Source organism: Barbus barbus, assembly GCF_936440315.1.
Source record: "Barbus barbus genome assembly, chromosome: 11".
In the NCBI taxonomy this organism is placed as follows: domain Eukaryota; kingdom Metazoa; phylum Chordata; class Actinopteri; order Cypriniformes; family Cyprinidae; genus Barbus; species Barbus barbus.
Window position 1 is genome coordinate 24,060,408 of NC_136739.1, and position 16,727 is coordinate 24,077,134.

Genomic DNA, 16,727 nt, shown 5'->3' on the forward strand with positions numbered 1-16,727 from the left:
TAGTGTGGATCAAATATACAAGACTGTGAGGATTTGTTTTGAGTCATCTCCAGTAGGCAAGTCTTTGAGGGACAAGATTTTCTGCATGCGTCTCTGACGTGGGTGCCAAAAATAACATCTGTGAAAAAGTTTCACCTGCGCCTGCCTGTAATTTGCTTCCTCTGTACTTTTTTTTTTTTTTTTTTTTTTGTCTTGTTCTGTCACCTTTGAGCTATGACTCGAGATTCAAGTTTCTCCCTCCTCCTCCTCCTTTCTTTTGTTTTCTGTTTTTGCCCTCAGGTTTGCTGACTATATTCGAGGAATGCTGAAGCTAATTTTGGTGCTGATGTTTGCCGGAGCATCCTTGGCAGCTACCTGGTTCACTCTCACCTGCCTGACCAGGCTTACTCACCTGCCCTCTACTGCAGGTATACCGTGCTGAAAAGGACAGTATGTTCTGCCTTGTGCACATCCACAAAACTGTCGTCCCGCAGGGAGTCTGGTAAGCGAACGCTGGCATAGGCAAGTTGCAATTGTATCGGTGAGAGGGAGCCAGAGGAACTCATTAAGTCCAGATCAGTGAAGGGAAAAGTGAGTGGGGCTCTAGAGAAGCCGGCCTGAAACAAATATATGCCCTATAGATCAGCCAGCTCAAATATTACCATCAATTATCATTTTATGGTTTGCACCTGACTTTCTTTTATCTGCTGTCTCCCAGAATTCCTGGCAGACAGAGCTCATAGACTCATGGGCCATCACTCCATCTGGCAAGATTTTATCTCACACACGTGTCTCATTGCCATCCGTGGCTTTCCATGCCTCTTGCAATTCATCTTTCATGCTAATGAACACAAGGCTATGTTGTGGCAACATCAATTCATCAGAATCTATTCTAGCTGGAATCGTTATGCAAGGAATAATTGACTATGGACTTTTGCCTACCATGTCCATGTAGTTTAACAGTGCCGTTGTCATTTCCTTCACTTATATACTATAGTTACCAGTGCTTCCTTACATCCGGTGTATCAAATTAACTCCCGTCACGAGCTAAATGTGGGTATGTTTTTGCATAGTGATGAGGTAATTTTGCTTTTCTTCCAGTCACTGCGACCTGTAAGATTTCTCTGAATGACTTTCAACAAGACACGCTGTTGCTTAAAGCAACAATGCATGCTTGAATAAACCCATTTGACTGTAAATGCAACCACGGTGCAAGTGTTCCTAGAACACACGTAAAAAGTCTTCATGCTTTATTGCTTCATTTCAGTAGGTTGCAGAGCAGTTTGAAAAAGATTAGTCTTGTATCTGAATGTTGTAAGTATTATTCAAATAATAATATTCATTATATAACTGTATGTAAGGAATAATTGACAATGATTGACATTGTGGCCACATTACTACCTTGACTGTGTGGTGCCTTTGTTAGTTCTTTCACTTAAACCATTATTACCACATATATGCAAGACATTTTTCTGGATTTGTGTTTTTGTAATTTTGTGAACTAAATTACATTCAAAGTTGGGAATCATGATTAACTTTTTATGTTTTTAAAGCATTTGATGCCGTCATTCACCATGGTTGCATTAAATTGGTAAACAATTAATAAATTTAAACACTACTTTTTAAATGGGGAAACTAATACTTAATACTTTTATTCAGCACGAATACATTAAATTGATCAAAAGTGACAGTTAAGACATTTACGTTTCAAAAGATTTCTTTGGTTACACTTTATTTCGGTAGTCCACTTTAGATATTCTACTAACTATAAGTAACTTTGTAACTACTTGTCAACTAGATGTCAACTAATTCACAATATTTTGCAACTACATGTCTACTAACTCTCAGTAGGGTAGGTTTAGGGTTAGTAGAATAAGTTGACATACTTGCAAAGTTTCTCATACTCAGTATATTGTATGTTATGGACCTATCAATATAAAGTGTTAAGATATGAACACTTTATATTGATGTGTTAAGATATTAAGCAGACAGTCTACTAATACTCTGATGACTGCTAGTAGACATGTAGTTGCAAAGTTGCTTATTGTTAGTAGAATGTCTAAAGTTGACTATCAAAATAGTGTTACCATTTCTTTTTCATAAGTGCTGTTCTTTTGAACTTTATACTCATCAAAGAATGTATCATGGTATACACAAAAATGGAAACATTAATACTGAACTGTTATCATAATTTAATCAACAATTTAATTGAATGAAATTATAATAAGAAATGTTTCTTGAGCAACAAATCAGCATAGTAGACTGATTTCTGAAGGATCGTGTGACTCTGAAGACTGGATTAATAGCTTCTGAAATTTCAGCTTTGATATCACAGGAATAAATTACATTTTGAAATGTTAAAATAAAATTAGTCATACTATTTTACCATTTTTACTGTATTTTTGATCAAATAAATGCAGCCTTGGTGAGCATAAGAGACATCTTTCAAAAAATATTTAAAAATGTTACCGAACCTAGTGTGCATTAAAGCTATTTATAATGTTTCAAATGACTATTTTGAAATAATTGCAGTATTTAAGGTGACGTTTTAATGCAACATTTCCCATAGGTCCCATAGGTTCCCATAAGTCTTGTTCACATAGGAATCCAACACCTCAAGTGTTGAGTAATTAATCTGTAATACTGTTTTCTTATTTACTGTACAGTCTTTTTTTAGCAACATTTGCAAAAACAAAAATGCAATTTCCACACTTCATTAAACTCCGAGCTGTGATCAGATAAAAAGAGGTTTTTGTAGTACCAACTTAGCACATAATCATTACTTAAGAATGAAGTGTAACAGTGTTTTCTTTGTCAATTAGAGTAATATCCACTGAAATAGGGTATGCCAGCACAGGAAAATTGAGTTAGAAAGCTTTTCCCCCCCTCAAGTACTCATTTGCAAGGTTGTCTTTCTTTTCTGTGTCAAGGAGGTGGTATTCTAGAAGTGTATTTGAGATACAGCCCTCTCTCTCTCTCTGCTCCTTTAGCCACTCTCTATACCTCCTGCATCCTGGTGGGCATCTTCATCAACAGCAGTGTGCCCATCTTCTTGGAGCTGTTCATTGAGACGGTTTACCCTGTTCCTGAAGGCATCACCTGCGGAGTGGTCACCTTTCTCAGCAACCTCTTCACTGGACTTTTGCTGTTTTGCCTCACCTTTTACTTTACAGGTACCTTGATATTTTAACTCTTGACAGGCATGGCAGGATTTACAGCAAAGAAAATTAAGCTTTCCCTCAGCCTAAACAAACAGAACAGATATGGACTTACACTTAGTCAATGTCATTGTCCTTCCCTACACTAAAAGTTAATCATCATTCAGGAGATGTTTGCATGAAAAAATGTGCATGGAGATTGACTTGTCTGCCGTATCTTGCAGTGTAAATACTAGCTTCAAGCTGAATATTCATGAGTCACTTCTGACAGGTGTCATTGGATTGACAGGTAGTCCTTGATGGTTCTAATCCTAGCTCTTGCTGTTGGTGGACAACACTATATGTGTTTTCCTTTCAAAAACAGCATATCACGGGGCATTGTGTTTTGATGTGCCTACGTAACACATACACAATATATATACAGATAAATAACACAATAATGTTATATGTTGCTAATGGGTGAAATCTCCCAAAACCTGTCCAGGAAAAGTCACATTTCACATTTCTTTCATTTCAAAAAAGAAAATGCAGTATTTTCAGTATAATTCAGCACATTTATCCCACAGTTCTTCATAATAGGCCTGGTATTGGCTTTTTATTTTAATGATTCTCATTACTGTAACACAATACAGTTTTACTGTAAAAATTGTTTTTCAAATTAAAATCAATTTAAAATTAATTTGTAAATTAAAGGTAGTAAAACAAATGCTACCAAGAAAAACATTATAATAAAATGAATTGTAATATACATTGTATTATTTAAAATATATATAAAGTAATATTAATACATCTTTTTAAACTCTGTTTATGCATTACAGTAATGGGGATTTAATAACATCATAATATTAATAGTCCTAATAGCAGAATTTATTTGCTTTATGCTTTATAGATGTGCATTAAACCTGAGCCAAATATAGGAACCAGAACTTTTTACTTGAAACATTTATCAACCACCTTACCAACACTAAGAACATCATAGAAACAACCTAGAGCATCTCTAAAACTTCATAGCTATGCCTGGCATACCACCCACAACACTTGTGGGTGCAGGCAAGCACCATTAACATTTTCTTCAGAAATTAGCATATGTTATAAATTATGGAGCTGTCAACCTCTGTTCACACTGACCGCTGTCAAGTCCAGATCCCCGCTGTGATACACTCATATCCCCATTCTGTCATTGGCCTTGACTGACTGGCTGACGGGTGTCTGTTTTATGAGCAGGCTGGATGGCTCCCAGGCTGCGAAAACTCCACAGTCTTCCTGCTGATCCCTGGAGAAGATTAAATTGAGATGAGTGAGCTTAACTGACTCATCCCTTCAAATCTGATTGGGTTATCGGTCCCAAATGAAGCCATGAGATTCGTTCAGCCTTTTGTGTGGCTGTCAGAGCAGCAGTGGCCCGCCAACACCATGCCACAGCTAAAAATAACGTCGAAACAATGAGGTCTCTATATATAGAAGGTTATTGCGTTGGCATTGCTATTGAGTTTTGAACACTTTGTTTCTGTTTAGGCCAACCGGTGAGTAGGCGCTGAAGATATGATGGATGGATTTCTGTTTGTTTCATCAGAACCATCCTGCAACCTCTCGCTGTTTCCACTGGCAGAAAGCCCTTCTCGACATAATAAGCTCTCTGTTAACTAAACTGCACAAAATCCACCTTTTAAAGGTGTAGTTCCACTTAAAATTCGACACCTAGGGAAACAAATAACACTTTATGTAGATATATACTGTTCTCTCGCATAATATAAGTACTACAACTCTTTGCACAGCCATTGATTATTTCTTTTTTCTATCCTATTCTGCTGTTTTCATTTATATTTTCCATGTTCATTGACTAGTTCTTGGAAGGAACAACCTAACTGTGAGTTTCTATCTAGTGGACCCAAAAGTTAGTGCAGTCAATTCAAGGCAAAGGCACAGATGTGCAAATGCACAAGACGTAAAACTGAAGCATTTTTTTTCCTCAAGGGTACTTACACATTAGGGAAAGCTCTGACTCATCGTTCTAATCATGAAGACAAAAACATGTTTCCTATCAAGTTATATTGACATTTGAGAGTTTGGGTCAGTAAGATTTTTTTGAAAGAAATTAATGCTTTTATTTCCACAAAGATGCACTAAAGTGACAATATAGAAATGTATAATTTTACAAAAAAACTAATTCCTGTTCTTTTGAACTTTGTTCATCAGAGAATCCTGAAAATAAATGTCTCATGGTTTCCACAAAACCTATTAAGTAGCACAAGTGTTTTCATCATTGATTGAGCAGCATATCAGTATATTACAATGGTTTCTGAAGGACTGGAGTAAAGGCTGCTGAAAATTCAGCTTTCAGCCTTCACAGGAATAAATTACTTGTAACAATATATTAAAATAAAAAAAGCAATTTTAAATTGTAGTAATATTTAATAATATCACTGTTTTGCTGTATTTTTGATCAAATAAATGCAGCCTTGGTGAGCATAAGAGACTTTTCAAAGTCATTTTAAAAATTCTACCGACCATGAACTTTTGAGTGGTTCACTGGTTCATATGGCGTTGCGGTGTCCTTCTCTCTCTTTGTTAGAAGACCCTTGAATCCTTATTGAGACAGAGTTCTGTTGTTTACCGTCTTGTAATTACCCTGTTTCTTTCCATTCGCTTGCTAATATAGATCTGAACTACGGTGTAGATTGGGTTTTCAGTGTGCGTTGAAAATCGCCTGTTTCCTCCTATATTGAGCCTGCCTCAGAGATATTCTTTTATTTTCCAGATGCTCTTTTTTTCAGCCACCCAAGGTTGAATTGATGTGCTTTCAGGAATCGCTCCTGCCTGTGACCAATGATACATTCACAAATGTCTTACACTTTCTTTGTATTCACTTTAAAATGAAGTGAAAGGGATGTGCTTCACTGAGTTACTGTTGCTGTCCTTCCCAGCTGGCCATTTAAATTGGCAAGGTTGGTTCATTCACCCTTAATCTGAAAGCATGTGAATAGCTGGTAAAGATTGAACATTCAGCCTTTTTGATTGTGTGGCTTAGTAAAAGCCATGTCACCGAGTGTCCGAGGGGGGCCCTTATGTCAAATGCCATTAATAAAATTAAGGGTCCAGTAACCTTTTGTAGAGACCCAGAGAGTGTGCACTTCCTGCTTTAAACTCTTTTTGCAGCATTCGATTTAGCAAATGTTCAAATGCCTGTGAAGGTAAACCTTTAGCAAAATCAAGTTTCCTAGCTTTTCACACCATGCTTAACCCGGAGTTAAAGCTGACGTGTGTCATTTTTTCGATGAAGTACTTCATAATAGAGATGAAATATATTGGTACCATATGGTTTATTATTGGATATTGTTGTATATTTATTAATTGTACATGCCCATTTCCTCTATTTTAGATTTAGACTAGTCATGTCAAATGATTAATCGCGACTAATCACATCCAAAATAAAAGTTTTTGTTTACATAATGTATGGGTGTGTAAATACACACACACACACACAGTATATATTTTGAAAATATTTACATGTATTTATTTAAATTCATATAATTTATATTGTATATAACTATTTAATATATAAACAACATGTTTCTTAAATGTATACATGCATGTGTGTGTATTTGTATAGACATAATAAATATGTACAGTACACACATTATGTAAACAAAATATTTTATTTTGGATTTCATTAATCGCGATTAATTGTTTGACAGCACCGATTTATACCTTGTCATCATCAAATGCTCACTTAAGGATATTCTTTAAATAATTTAAAACATTTTTGAAATGAACATTCATTTTTCAGCTGTACATTTTAATATTTGGATGCATAAATTTGCATGTAATTTAAATAATCATTTTAGATGTTATTGTTTTTTTGTATTTATTTTTTTTAGTCAAAATAGCTTTTTTATTATTATCAGCCATTTATTTCTGATCACCCATAACATGAAAATAATTGACTATTGCATCGACCAGAATCTTTATATACTATTTCAAAAATGTATGTAATAAAAATGTTACTTATAAATTTATAATTCAGAATATATTTTAATAATATTTTTTTTTTTTTTTTTTGTCAGGCCAAACCAGGTAAACAAATCAAACTCAGAGGTGCAAAATATGGGTGTGACTTAATCTCATAAAGGAAAAAACAGAGCCTACAAACTGTCAGTCAACCTCTCTCGATGCTGCTTGGGGCCAGAGCGAGACATTAAACCGAGCTGAAATATGCCATCTGTCTGCCAGCTGAATGGGTACCGATTAAGAATAATTACAGCAATAAGAGGACCATTTCTGACGCCTTAGCTAACCTGACAGGAAGTGAGGAGCCCTGTGGGTGACTGCGAAGACATTGGGCCGCTTGGCCACGACGTGAGACAGTGGCTGTTAGATGTTTCCTTGCATCCGCCCGTTGTCCTCGCTTTTTTTTCCAGCGCTCCTTGTGTAAGAGATTGTGAGTGTCACGGTGAGTGGCCTGTTTACGCTGTCATTCTGCCGTGGCCTTTTCAGCACATTACAGCCCCTGATACGATGGCAGAAAAGAGACAGGCTAAATTGCACTCTTAATAACAACATCTCTGCATTCTGCCGTCAGGTATTAAGAGGAAGGAAACATGACATAACAGTTTGACTGCTGCGTAAACTGACAGACAGGATATAATTGCTATGCTCCCATTATTGTGAGAGAAGATGGGAGAAATCGAATCCTTTAACCCAGCTTCTTTTGTATTCTCCATAGCAGTGCTGTGGATGGGTGCTGTGTCCGGAGTTCTGTCTTCCATTAGCGCTGGAAAGGTGACTGTTGACTCACAGATTTTTGGGGGGCGTCTGATTGGATTACCTGAGCCAAATCGCTCTCTTCATTAACATTCGGCGCAGACGTCCCGCCTGGTGATGCTACCTCTCTCTTTTAAATTGATGAGGCTGGGGCGGGCATGCGGCACAGACATAATAGCCAGATAAACACAACTCCATTAACCTACCTCTGTACCAGGCGCTGCTGAAGGGATAGTAAGATCTGATTAATGAGGGGGCTTTTGGAAAGAATCCTCGTTTCCCGTTTCTTCAAGTCGACACGGCTCTATCCTCCGCTGTACCTGCATGTGTTGACTGTGCTGCATGGCTAAATCATATCATTTAGCCCAAATGGGCTCAGCAGCTGACCCAACATGCATTTCACCTTCTGCCATCGATTGCAGCTCTCACTTCAGGGGCAATTGATCAACCTGTTTTCTGGATACGGGATGCCTCGAAATTGAAATCCAGTTCTCTATTAAATTAAGTTGCGCTCTTTCCTTTGTCCTCGAGGGTCTGTGTGTTTTGACCTGGTTTGTTATATTCAATCCGGCGTGAGTCGCTGCTGTATATGTCAACTCTGAATGTGCTTGCACAGCTCTCGCATGCTGTTTTTAGTGTCGTCTTTTAAAGGAAATTTTAGTATTCATGTGCAGAGTGTGTGAAATGATTCTATTGCTGGTTTAACCTTCAATCTTAATGTAAAACCTCTCGTATCTTTAACTGCACAATGAAAGGAATACAGTGGCTGTGGGAAACTGTCTTTTTTTCTTGCATACTCTAGTCTGAAGTATTTCAGACAGTTATATTGTTTCTCTAGTCTATTTGCCTTTGGTTATTGGAGCATGAACATGTATATGGTCAGAAGTGCCAGCTGCATTTAGTCAATGTGAATTGCTGTTTGTAGCCACCTTTGGTTCTGTAATGCAGTGAAATTTAAAAATACAGTATGTAGGCCATTATTTCTATTATATAAAAGGCTTAATTTTTTACATGGCAAAATCAGATGCTAAAACAGAACAGTAGATTTATTCATTTTGTTCTGTGGGGGTTGTCTTGCCGATCTTCTTGCTATTTAAAAAAAAAAATTATTTAAACTGCAAAACGTCTATTTTACTTTGAATCCTGCATGTTCTGCGTGTCTTTGTGTGAATGAATGGTGCAGACACGCGGTTTTGTTTACTACACGCATACTGAAGTGTGCATTTTCAGCCTCTGCCAGCATAATGTACGAGTACATGAACACAAGAATATAATCTCCAGAGCTGCTCTGAGAGTCACTTCATGCACAGTTTACCATTTCATTTGAGAAAAAAAAAATTCAACCATTAAAATTGAATTCTGAAAATTAATTAGAAAACGCAGACAACAAACAAACAAACACAGAACTTGAGGGAACAATGTATTTCAAAGGGCCCTCAAAATATAATTTTTGTTAAACTTTTAATAAATTGTTAAATTGTGTAAGTTTTATGATTTAAATTAATTAGACATGCTTTTTGGTTAATAAAATTTAACTTAATCATTAACTTAAAGTCCAGTAAAATTAAAGCGGATTTTGGGATTTTTTTTTTATTTTTTTTATGATTTCATAGGGCACTATGCTTGCAAACAAGGGGGGAAAACATGCCTACAATATTAGCAGATATGGTGCAAGTTTTTCAATGGATGCTGAGGAAAAAATAAAGCTTTATATTTTTTGTATTGATTAACAAAAAGAAAAGAGAAACACATGTCTGTTCTATCATGCATTGAAGTACATGGTATCTGGTGCTCTACAAACTGTCATCGCTAACCTCAGTCAACCTTGCTCTTTTGTTTTTCAGAGCTGTCCTGGTTAAACTGGTGTCTGACAGGCTCTTGCATCTTCAGTCTCCTGCTCCTCCTCTTTTTCAGGGAATCGTACGACCGCCTCTATTTGGACGTCTTCGTCTCTGTCTGAGCACACCACAGGAGCTTTTTTTCAGCTGAAGACTGAAGGCTTGTCTTTTTATGGGCACTATATTCCAGCAGAGTGCAGAGAAAGGGCACACAGCATGTTGCTCACTTTTATGGGTCTGTGTTTTTTTGAAAAATGTTGTAATTGTGAAATATATGACCAGCAGTGGTGGCAGTGCATTGTGTTAGCATCATAACTAACAGCGGGAACTGAGACCCAACTAAGGAGGAAAGAAGTGTAGACATTGACCTTTCTACTTGACATTTTGCCTCCTGGATGCATCACTTTGATATATTTTCTTTTACTTTTTTCTTTTTTTCTTAAATACAATTAATGGAAATTATGTGTTTACATACTGGCACAATATAAGAGACGTTTATTGCATAGAGAGTCGCAAGCGGATCTACTTATGGATTTGGCAGTGCCCCATGGTGATCATTCCTCTAGTGCTCTCACCACATCTAATGAGAGTGTAATGGATAATTATAGACAAGCTCAATTAGCCGCCTGGCGAGAGCTACAGCCGTCTGTGGACCGGGGACCTCTTCGAGCTGTAGTGTCACTTGTGAATAGCCTGTGGGATCCAAGCTTTAATTGACCTGTGATAGGACGGTCAATAAGTAGCATACGCTGTGGTCTTCTTGTTTTCTTTATCAACCCATATTATGCAAAGGATAATTCCCTCCGCTGTGGGGTTTTGCTAATCACCTTGCGGCCAGTAGTCCGATTCTGGGTCATGTTACCTCAAGGCGTCTGAGGTCAAAGTTTATGTGATGAGGGATCTATAGTATTCATGTTTAGGTAGCCATTTGTGTTCGTCCCATTCTCATGTGACGGCTTGGTTTATAGCTGTAGCATGCGCACAGTGGGTGTCTGTTCCACAAGCCTTTTAGAATTTTATGCAATTGATCATGCATTTAACTGTAATTTATTAACTCGTTTTAGGGATTAATACACTAATATTGACAATAAGGGATTGTTAATGGTTTTTATGTCTGAGTACTGTTGCAGTAGAGCATTTAAACATGGCATTATGGAGTGCTGGGATAGTACACCGCTATTCACCAGCAATAATAGCCATGTTTTGTAGCCTGTCATGATTTGTGGCATAACCTAATGTAAAAACGAGTGCAATACTCCATCTCGAGTTTAAAATAACATGATTCTCTCCTGCATTTTTGAGCAACACCATAAAAATGGAGCCCATTTGAATCTGGTCTGGTTTGCCGCTTTCACTTTGCTGTAAAAGGTGAAATTTGGCGGCTTGAGACTTAAACGGATCTCTGTCTGCTGTTGGATTTAGTGTTGACTTCAGTGGAACCGATTGACTGGGGAAGGAAAAGCATATGATGGACACGCCGAATCCCACATTTCCACAGATTTCCAACTGAGAACTTTGGACACACACACACACACGGTTCTGTTTTTCTCTGGGAAAAGCCTGCATGTGAATCACTTTTCGTGTCTTTGTACCGATCGGTTCTCTATTTTACCTGTCGTTAACATTGCCTTAATTAACAGTGACCTTTGTTCTGTCCTCCTCTCCACTATGATGTCCGTGCCGTGCTGCAGTCGGTGCTTGTGCTCTGTTTTTTCACTGTAATGTTAAATGTAAGTGGCACTGGAGAGGCGTACGTGCCCCTGTCCATGTGCAGATACATGTCAAAGATTTTTAGCACCTTATTAAACAGATGTTTTTAAAATGGAATCGTGTTTTATTCTCCTCTCTGTCATTAAACTTTTAATCCAGCTTGAAGTGTGTAATGAGAAACCAAGAAAATAGCAGATAGTCCTGACTCTGAAATATGAATGGATAAGCCACGTACAAAGCCATCTTAAAATATTATATTGATTGATTGATTGAAATGTTGACCTAGTGTGAAACGACCTTTTATGTGCCTGACCTTCGAGGAAACAACATTTAGTTTCCAGTAAATATGTTATCATGGGTGTCTATAAGATGAGCTCATGTTTTTGGAGTTTGTACACACTCCATGATGCCCCACACCCTTCAAAGCATGAGATCATAGATGACATCAGGATTGAGAGTGGGCGTCCACGGCCAGTATGTGTACTCGGGAGTTGCTAACATATTGTGTGGTACATCAGCCAAAAAACCTGTGGTTTACATACAAGCCTATAGATTTCTGTTCTCATAGATTTCCTCTCTTCTCTTTGAAATGTGCCTATGTTTTTGTTGTCAGTGACGGTGATTGTGAGAATTTAATTGTATGCTGTTCATGTCACTTTTAGTATGTTATTTATTCATGTTTACATTGAATAGTTCCATATGAGTTCTTTTTAAGCTTAACAGTAATAATATTTTAAATATATTACAAATTCAAGTGACCACTAAAATAATATAAAGGAGAGATATTCAATATTTTATTTGTATTGTATATATTGAAATATTTTCCATTCAGACTGTTGCGAATGTGTAATTCGTTTAATACATTTATTGAATATGAGACTTAGTAGTGAAGTTTCTGTGTATATAGTCTTTATTCTGCTATTCATCTCCTTATCTGTCACTGTATTAGGTTTTATTAAAACTAACATCAATTTGCAGTTTTGTGAATGTTAAATAGAATTACTTTGCATTCATCCTTTTGCATTTAAATAAATCTAATGGTTTTTAAGTGGATTAGCGATCCTCAGGGACACAGAAACCGTAACATGTTTTCAAGGATTTTTATTCCCTTTACTTTTTAAAAAAGGCTTACTTTTAACTTTTTCCCCTTTCAAAGAATGAAGTATTGAAGTTTCTTAAGTTCTTTTTTTTGTTTCACAGTACTGCTGTCAGAGCATTGAAAGAACATTGATCCCTTTCTTCATCCCATCATAGCTGAATAACAAAAAAGAGCATTTAAACGTCGCGTCAACTTTTCAGCACATAAAAAAGCCTCAGATTCAAGTGTTACTTTTCAGTGTTGACAACAGCAGCAACAGGCATCCTGGGAGAAGATTGTCTTAAACAGGTGTTTTCATTCAGTGACAAGAAATTTCATAAAATCCATTTTGGCTTTGTTCCCCATCCATAGGCTCTGTTCTGCCATGGTTCCTGTTCTTGAGCACATGACGCACTTTCTGTAGTAAACTGAGCTCATTGTCAATCTAGGTGAGTCTTTTATAGCCATTGATTTGTTTTCTGTTGCAGCTTTCAGTCCTCACATGCTCTGCATGCCCTTTCATGTTTCCCAGCGGACTTCTGCGATAGATGAACAGAACCTGTCTTATAAAAAATACAAATACATAGAAAATATATATGTATATATAGGATGGTTTCACCAGTTACAGTTGTGTGCTCTTAAGTTTACACAACCCTCGCAAAAACTGTAAGATTCTTATATTTAGTATGTTTAGCATAAAATAATGAATTTCAAAAGACAAGTGGTGCCTGCTTATATTTTTTCCCCTCCAAAAGAAATATATTAAAAAAAATCAGATCAACTGGTTCCTTTATATTTCTCAATATTTTATCTCAATGTCTCAATACTATCTTAGCATACCACTTGCCTGTTAGCTTAACAACATGCCAATAATAAAATGTGGAATAAAAGACTTTCATCTATTTATAATTATATTTTATATCAAATGCAATATCCCCTACTGCAGACCCATTTGTGTGGGCCTAAATTGTTCACAATAATGGTACTACTGTTTCATAAGAAATGCAACTGGTGCCATCTTAAGTAGGGCTGGGTATCGAGTTCGATACTTTTTAGGCACCGACCGAATTGCCTCGATACAACCGAGTATCGAAAAACGTCTTGTCGTTCGGTACCAAATTTCGATACCTAAGGGGTTAATCTCATCACCGTCAGTGAGCCAATAAGCCTGCAGCACTAGGTGTGTTTGACTAGAAGCGGCACGGCGCTGATAGATCAGTTTGACATCCGCGAGAGCGTTTCGGAAGCGCACGGTGCAGTCCGCTCTCTATATCGCGCGGTTTGTTTACTACACACAGACTGAAGCTCGCGTGACGCTCGCGGTGATTTCAGCGTCTGCCGCCTAAGCCTAACTAAATGAGGACATAAACACATGAACAACATCTTCAGAACTGCTGTGAGAGTCAATTAATGAGCATTTTACCGTTTGATTCGAGTAAAACTAACGTCATATCATATACACACAGAACTGTAAAGGCATTCCAGGCAACTCGTCAAAATAAAAGTTCGGTTTAACTTGGAAGACACTGCGGCAGAAATATATTAATATTGTTCAGCAGACAGTACATACTGCTACTACTAGGCTACTATTAAAATTATTAAAACATTATTATTATTTTTTTAGTAATGATCACACAACAGTTATTAATTTTTTAAATTTTAATAGTAAACCCCCTTTGTTTGCCAAAATAAATAAACTTTGATTTTCAATAATTTAAAGAAATTAAATTAATGTTTTATGTCTTCATTTGAAAACCAGATACAGAACACAGAATTTCTGAGGAAAAATAAAACATTTCATTAGGCTATTTTAAGAATACATTTAAATAAACTAAGTTGTTTTTATGCATTCAAATAATTAGACGTACTACACCAGAATTTAATAACAATAAAACATGGTGAAAGAAAATAAAACACCCACTTATGAAAGTGGATGAAGATTTTACATTTCTTGAAGTCTTTAACAACCTAGAAATGATGATGTTTTAAAATGAACACGCACTAATGTAAACGTAGCCTAACAGATGTGTAAACTGAAAACAATTTGAACTTTATTAAAAGTATTTATTTATTGTGTTGGACATATTTTGTTCCTTTGTGCAGTGGCTCAGGAGATGAGGCTTTGAGTCTGTATAAATATCAACATTAAAAAATAGTTTTTTGAGTTAATGTAATCTTATTAAAACTGATTTCATAAAACTGGTATCGAAAAAAGTATCGTTCAGGAACCGGTATCGAACTCAAGGTATCGGTATCGGTATCGAAAATTTTTGAACGATACCCAGCCCTAATCTTAAGCGGTTATTTGAGTATTTTTTTTATATACTAAAAGTATTAATAATTTGAATTGGCTTTTATTTTTATATTTTCTGTTCATTTTTGTTTTTAGTAGTAATTTTGAAATTTAAGTGACATTTTATTTGTTTACTTAGTTTTAACTTTTTTATAGCAATGTAAAATTTAGTTGTTTTTCATAAAAACATATTTTTTACTTATTTTTTATTGCTTTATTTTAATTAACAAAAATTATTTTAATGGTTTTAGTTTTTGTTTGTAGTGAAAACCTGAGGGGACATAATATTATGGGGGTTTTAATATTACTGTGATGTTCTTTCATCATTTGTCTATAATTTGTATGCATTATATTTTTTTGTTTGTTTAACAATTTATAATAATATAAAGGTAAAATTCATGTTCACGCTAAGTAAATTTACTTATCAAATAAATATCTTGGCCTTTTATTTTTAGATGCTCCTTTTTACATAGCTCTTAACCAAAAAATGTAATTATCTTATGCTAGTTTACAAGTGCCTATTTTTGATAAACTGTAGAAATTTCTCTGTGCATTGCAGTTTCTTTAAGGTTACATGATTGCAGTAAGCACCAGATGGCTGGCAGGGATGTGCACAACATGGTCACAGAGGCATTAGCAGGCATCTTGCTCCAGCCCTAACTGTGATAGCCTGCTGAATAAGAAGGTAGGCATGGATCCCACACTTTGAGCAAATCAATAGCAAAGTCCAACAAAACATAATGGAGCTTGATGATAATCAGGGAGCATGTTTGGATGAGGACTCTACTTGGCTGGATCTCATCAAGGTGAGTCAGTTTCGTTCCAAGAACAGACGGAAGATGGAACGGGCAGACGGCATGTTTGGATTCAGTTGTGCGGCTCTAATGTGTGGAGACGTGGCTAAACCAAAGCAGCATGTCTCGAGACTTCAAGCAATTAAGAGATCCAGGCAAGCGGAAACACAGCGGTCAGGAGAGTGACGGACACTTTGATCAGGCACTCATCTAATTTTAATCCCACAACACCTCTGCTCCCACAGCCATGCTCTGCTAATGAAGGAAGCTGGCTACAATGGCTTAAACCAAACTAAATATGTATTGTTTTAATACCGTAGGGGTTGGACAAAATAATGTGAACACCAATATTTCTTTATTAAGGTATTTCACCACCATTTTGATTTAAACAGCTTCCTATCTTCTTAGATGACATTCTACTGGAGACTTTTCACAAGTTGTATGTATCTATTCTATCAGAACATCTGGCATTTGCTTCAGAGATGTTGCAGGAGTGTTTCTCACTCCTTTCCAAAATAGGCCACAGTGCTTTGATAATATCCCAGATAGCACACATACGTCTGCAAGATTGCTTGATCTGGAAAGCATCTGCCGTGTACAAACATCTGACAGACGTCTGTCAGTTTTACATACATTCTAAATCTTAAACATCTTAAAGACATCTAATAAACATCTATTTGACATCTGAGAGGAAATGCCCTATGTATTGCAGATACAGCAAACACTTTTAAAAATACGTCAAATAGACATCTCCGTGATGTACGTGTGCTATCAGAGATTCAAGTCAGATTTGTCTGGCCATGGCAGATGCTGGAGTTCATCTTGATGCTCCAACTCTCCAGGTTTTATGATCATGACTCCATCTTTCTTGCATTTCTGTGATTAAAGTTTCAACAATTGACTCTTTGCAGGGATTTGACTGACAGGCAATCTGACCAATCACAACGGCGAATCTGCCATTTTGTCTGACAAACAAATCAGACAGAAGAATGGATTAACATCGATGGACTTGAACTTGAAAAATGGTGCGCAGTGGTGGTGAAATGTGGTGACCTCTTTCCACGTTTGAAACAAGACACCTTCTGATGTTCATTCAAGTTTATTTTGTGGTATTTC

General features: G+C 36.6%; 1 protein-coding gene across 2 annotated transcripts in view; it reads left to right on the forward strand.

The window, feature by feature from the left end:
- The window catches only part of LOC306876665 (solute carrier family 49 member 4-like), a 55,660-nt gene that overhangs the window by 27,639 nt on the left and 11,294 nt on the right, over positions 1-16,727 (forward strand). The window contains exons 7-9 of one of the 2 annotated variants that reach the window (XM_079428004.1): positions 280-407; positions 2,970-3,152; positions 9,743-12,422. In XM_079428004.1, coding sequence (XP_079284130.1) covers positions 280-407; positions 2,970-3,152; positions 9,743-9,858 — 427 coding nt within the window. In that variant the 3' untranslated portion in view covers positions 9,859-12,422. Of the gene's footprint in view, positions 1-279; positions 408-2,969; positions 3,153-9,742; positions 12,423-16,727 lie in introns of those variants that run through there. The other variant, XM_079428005.1, reaches the window with a different exon arrangement.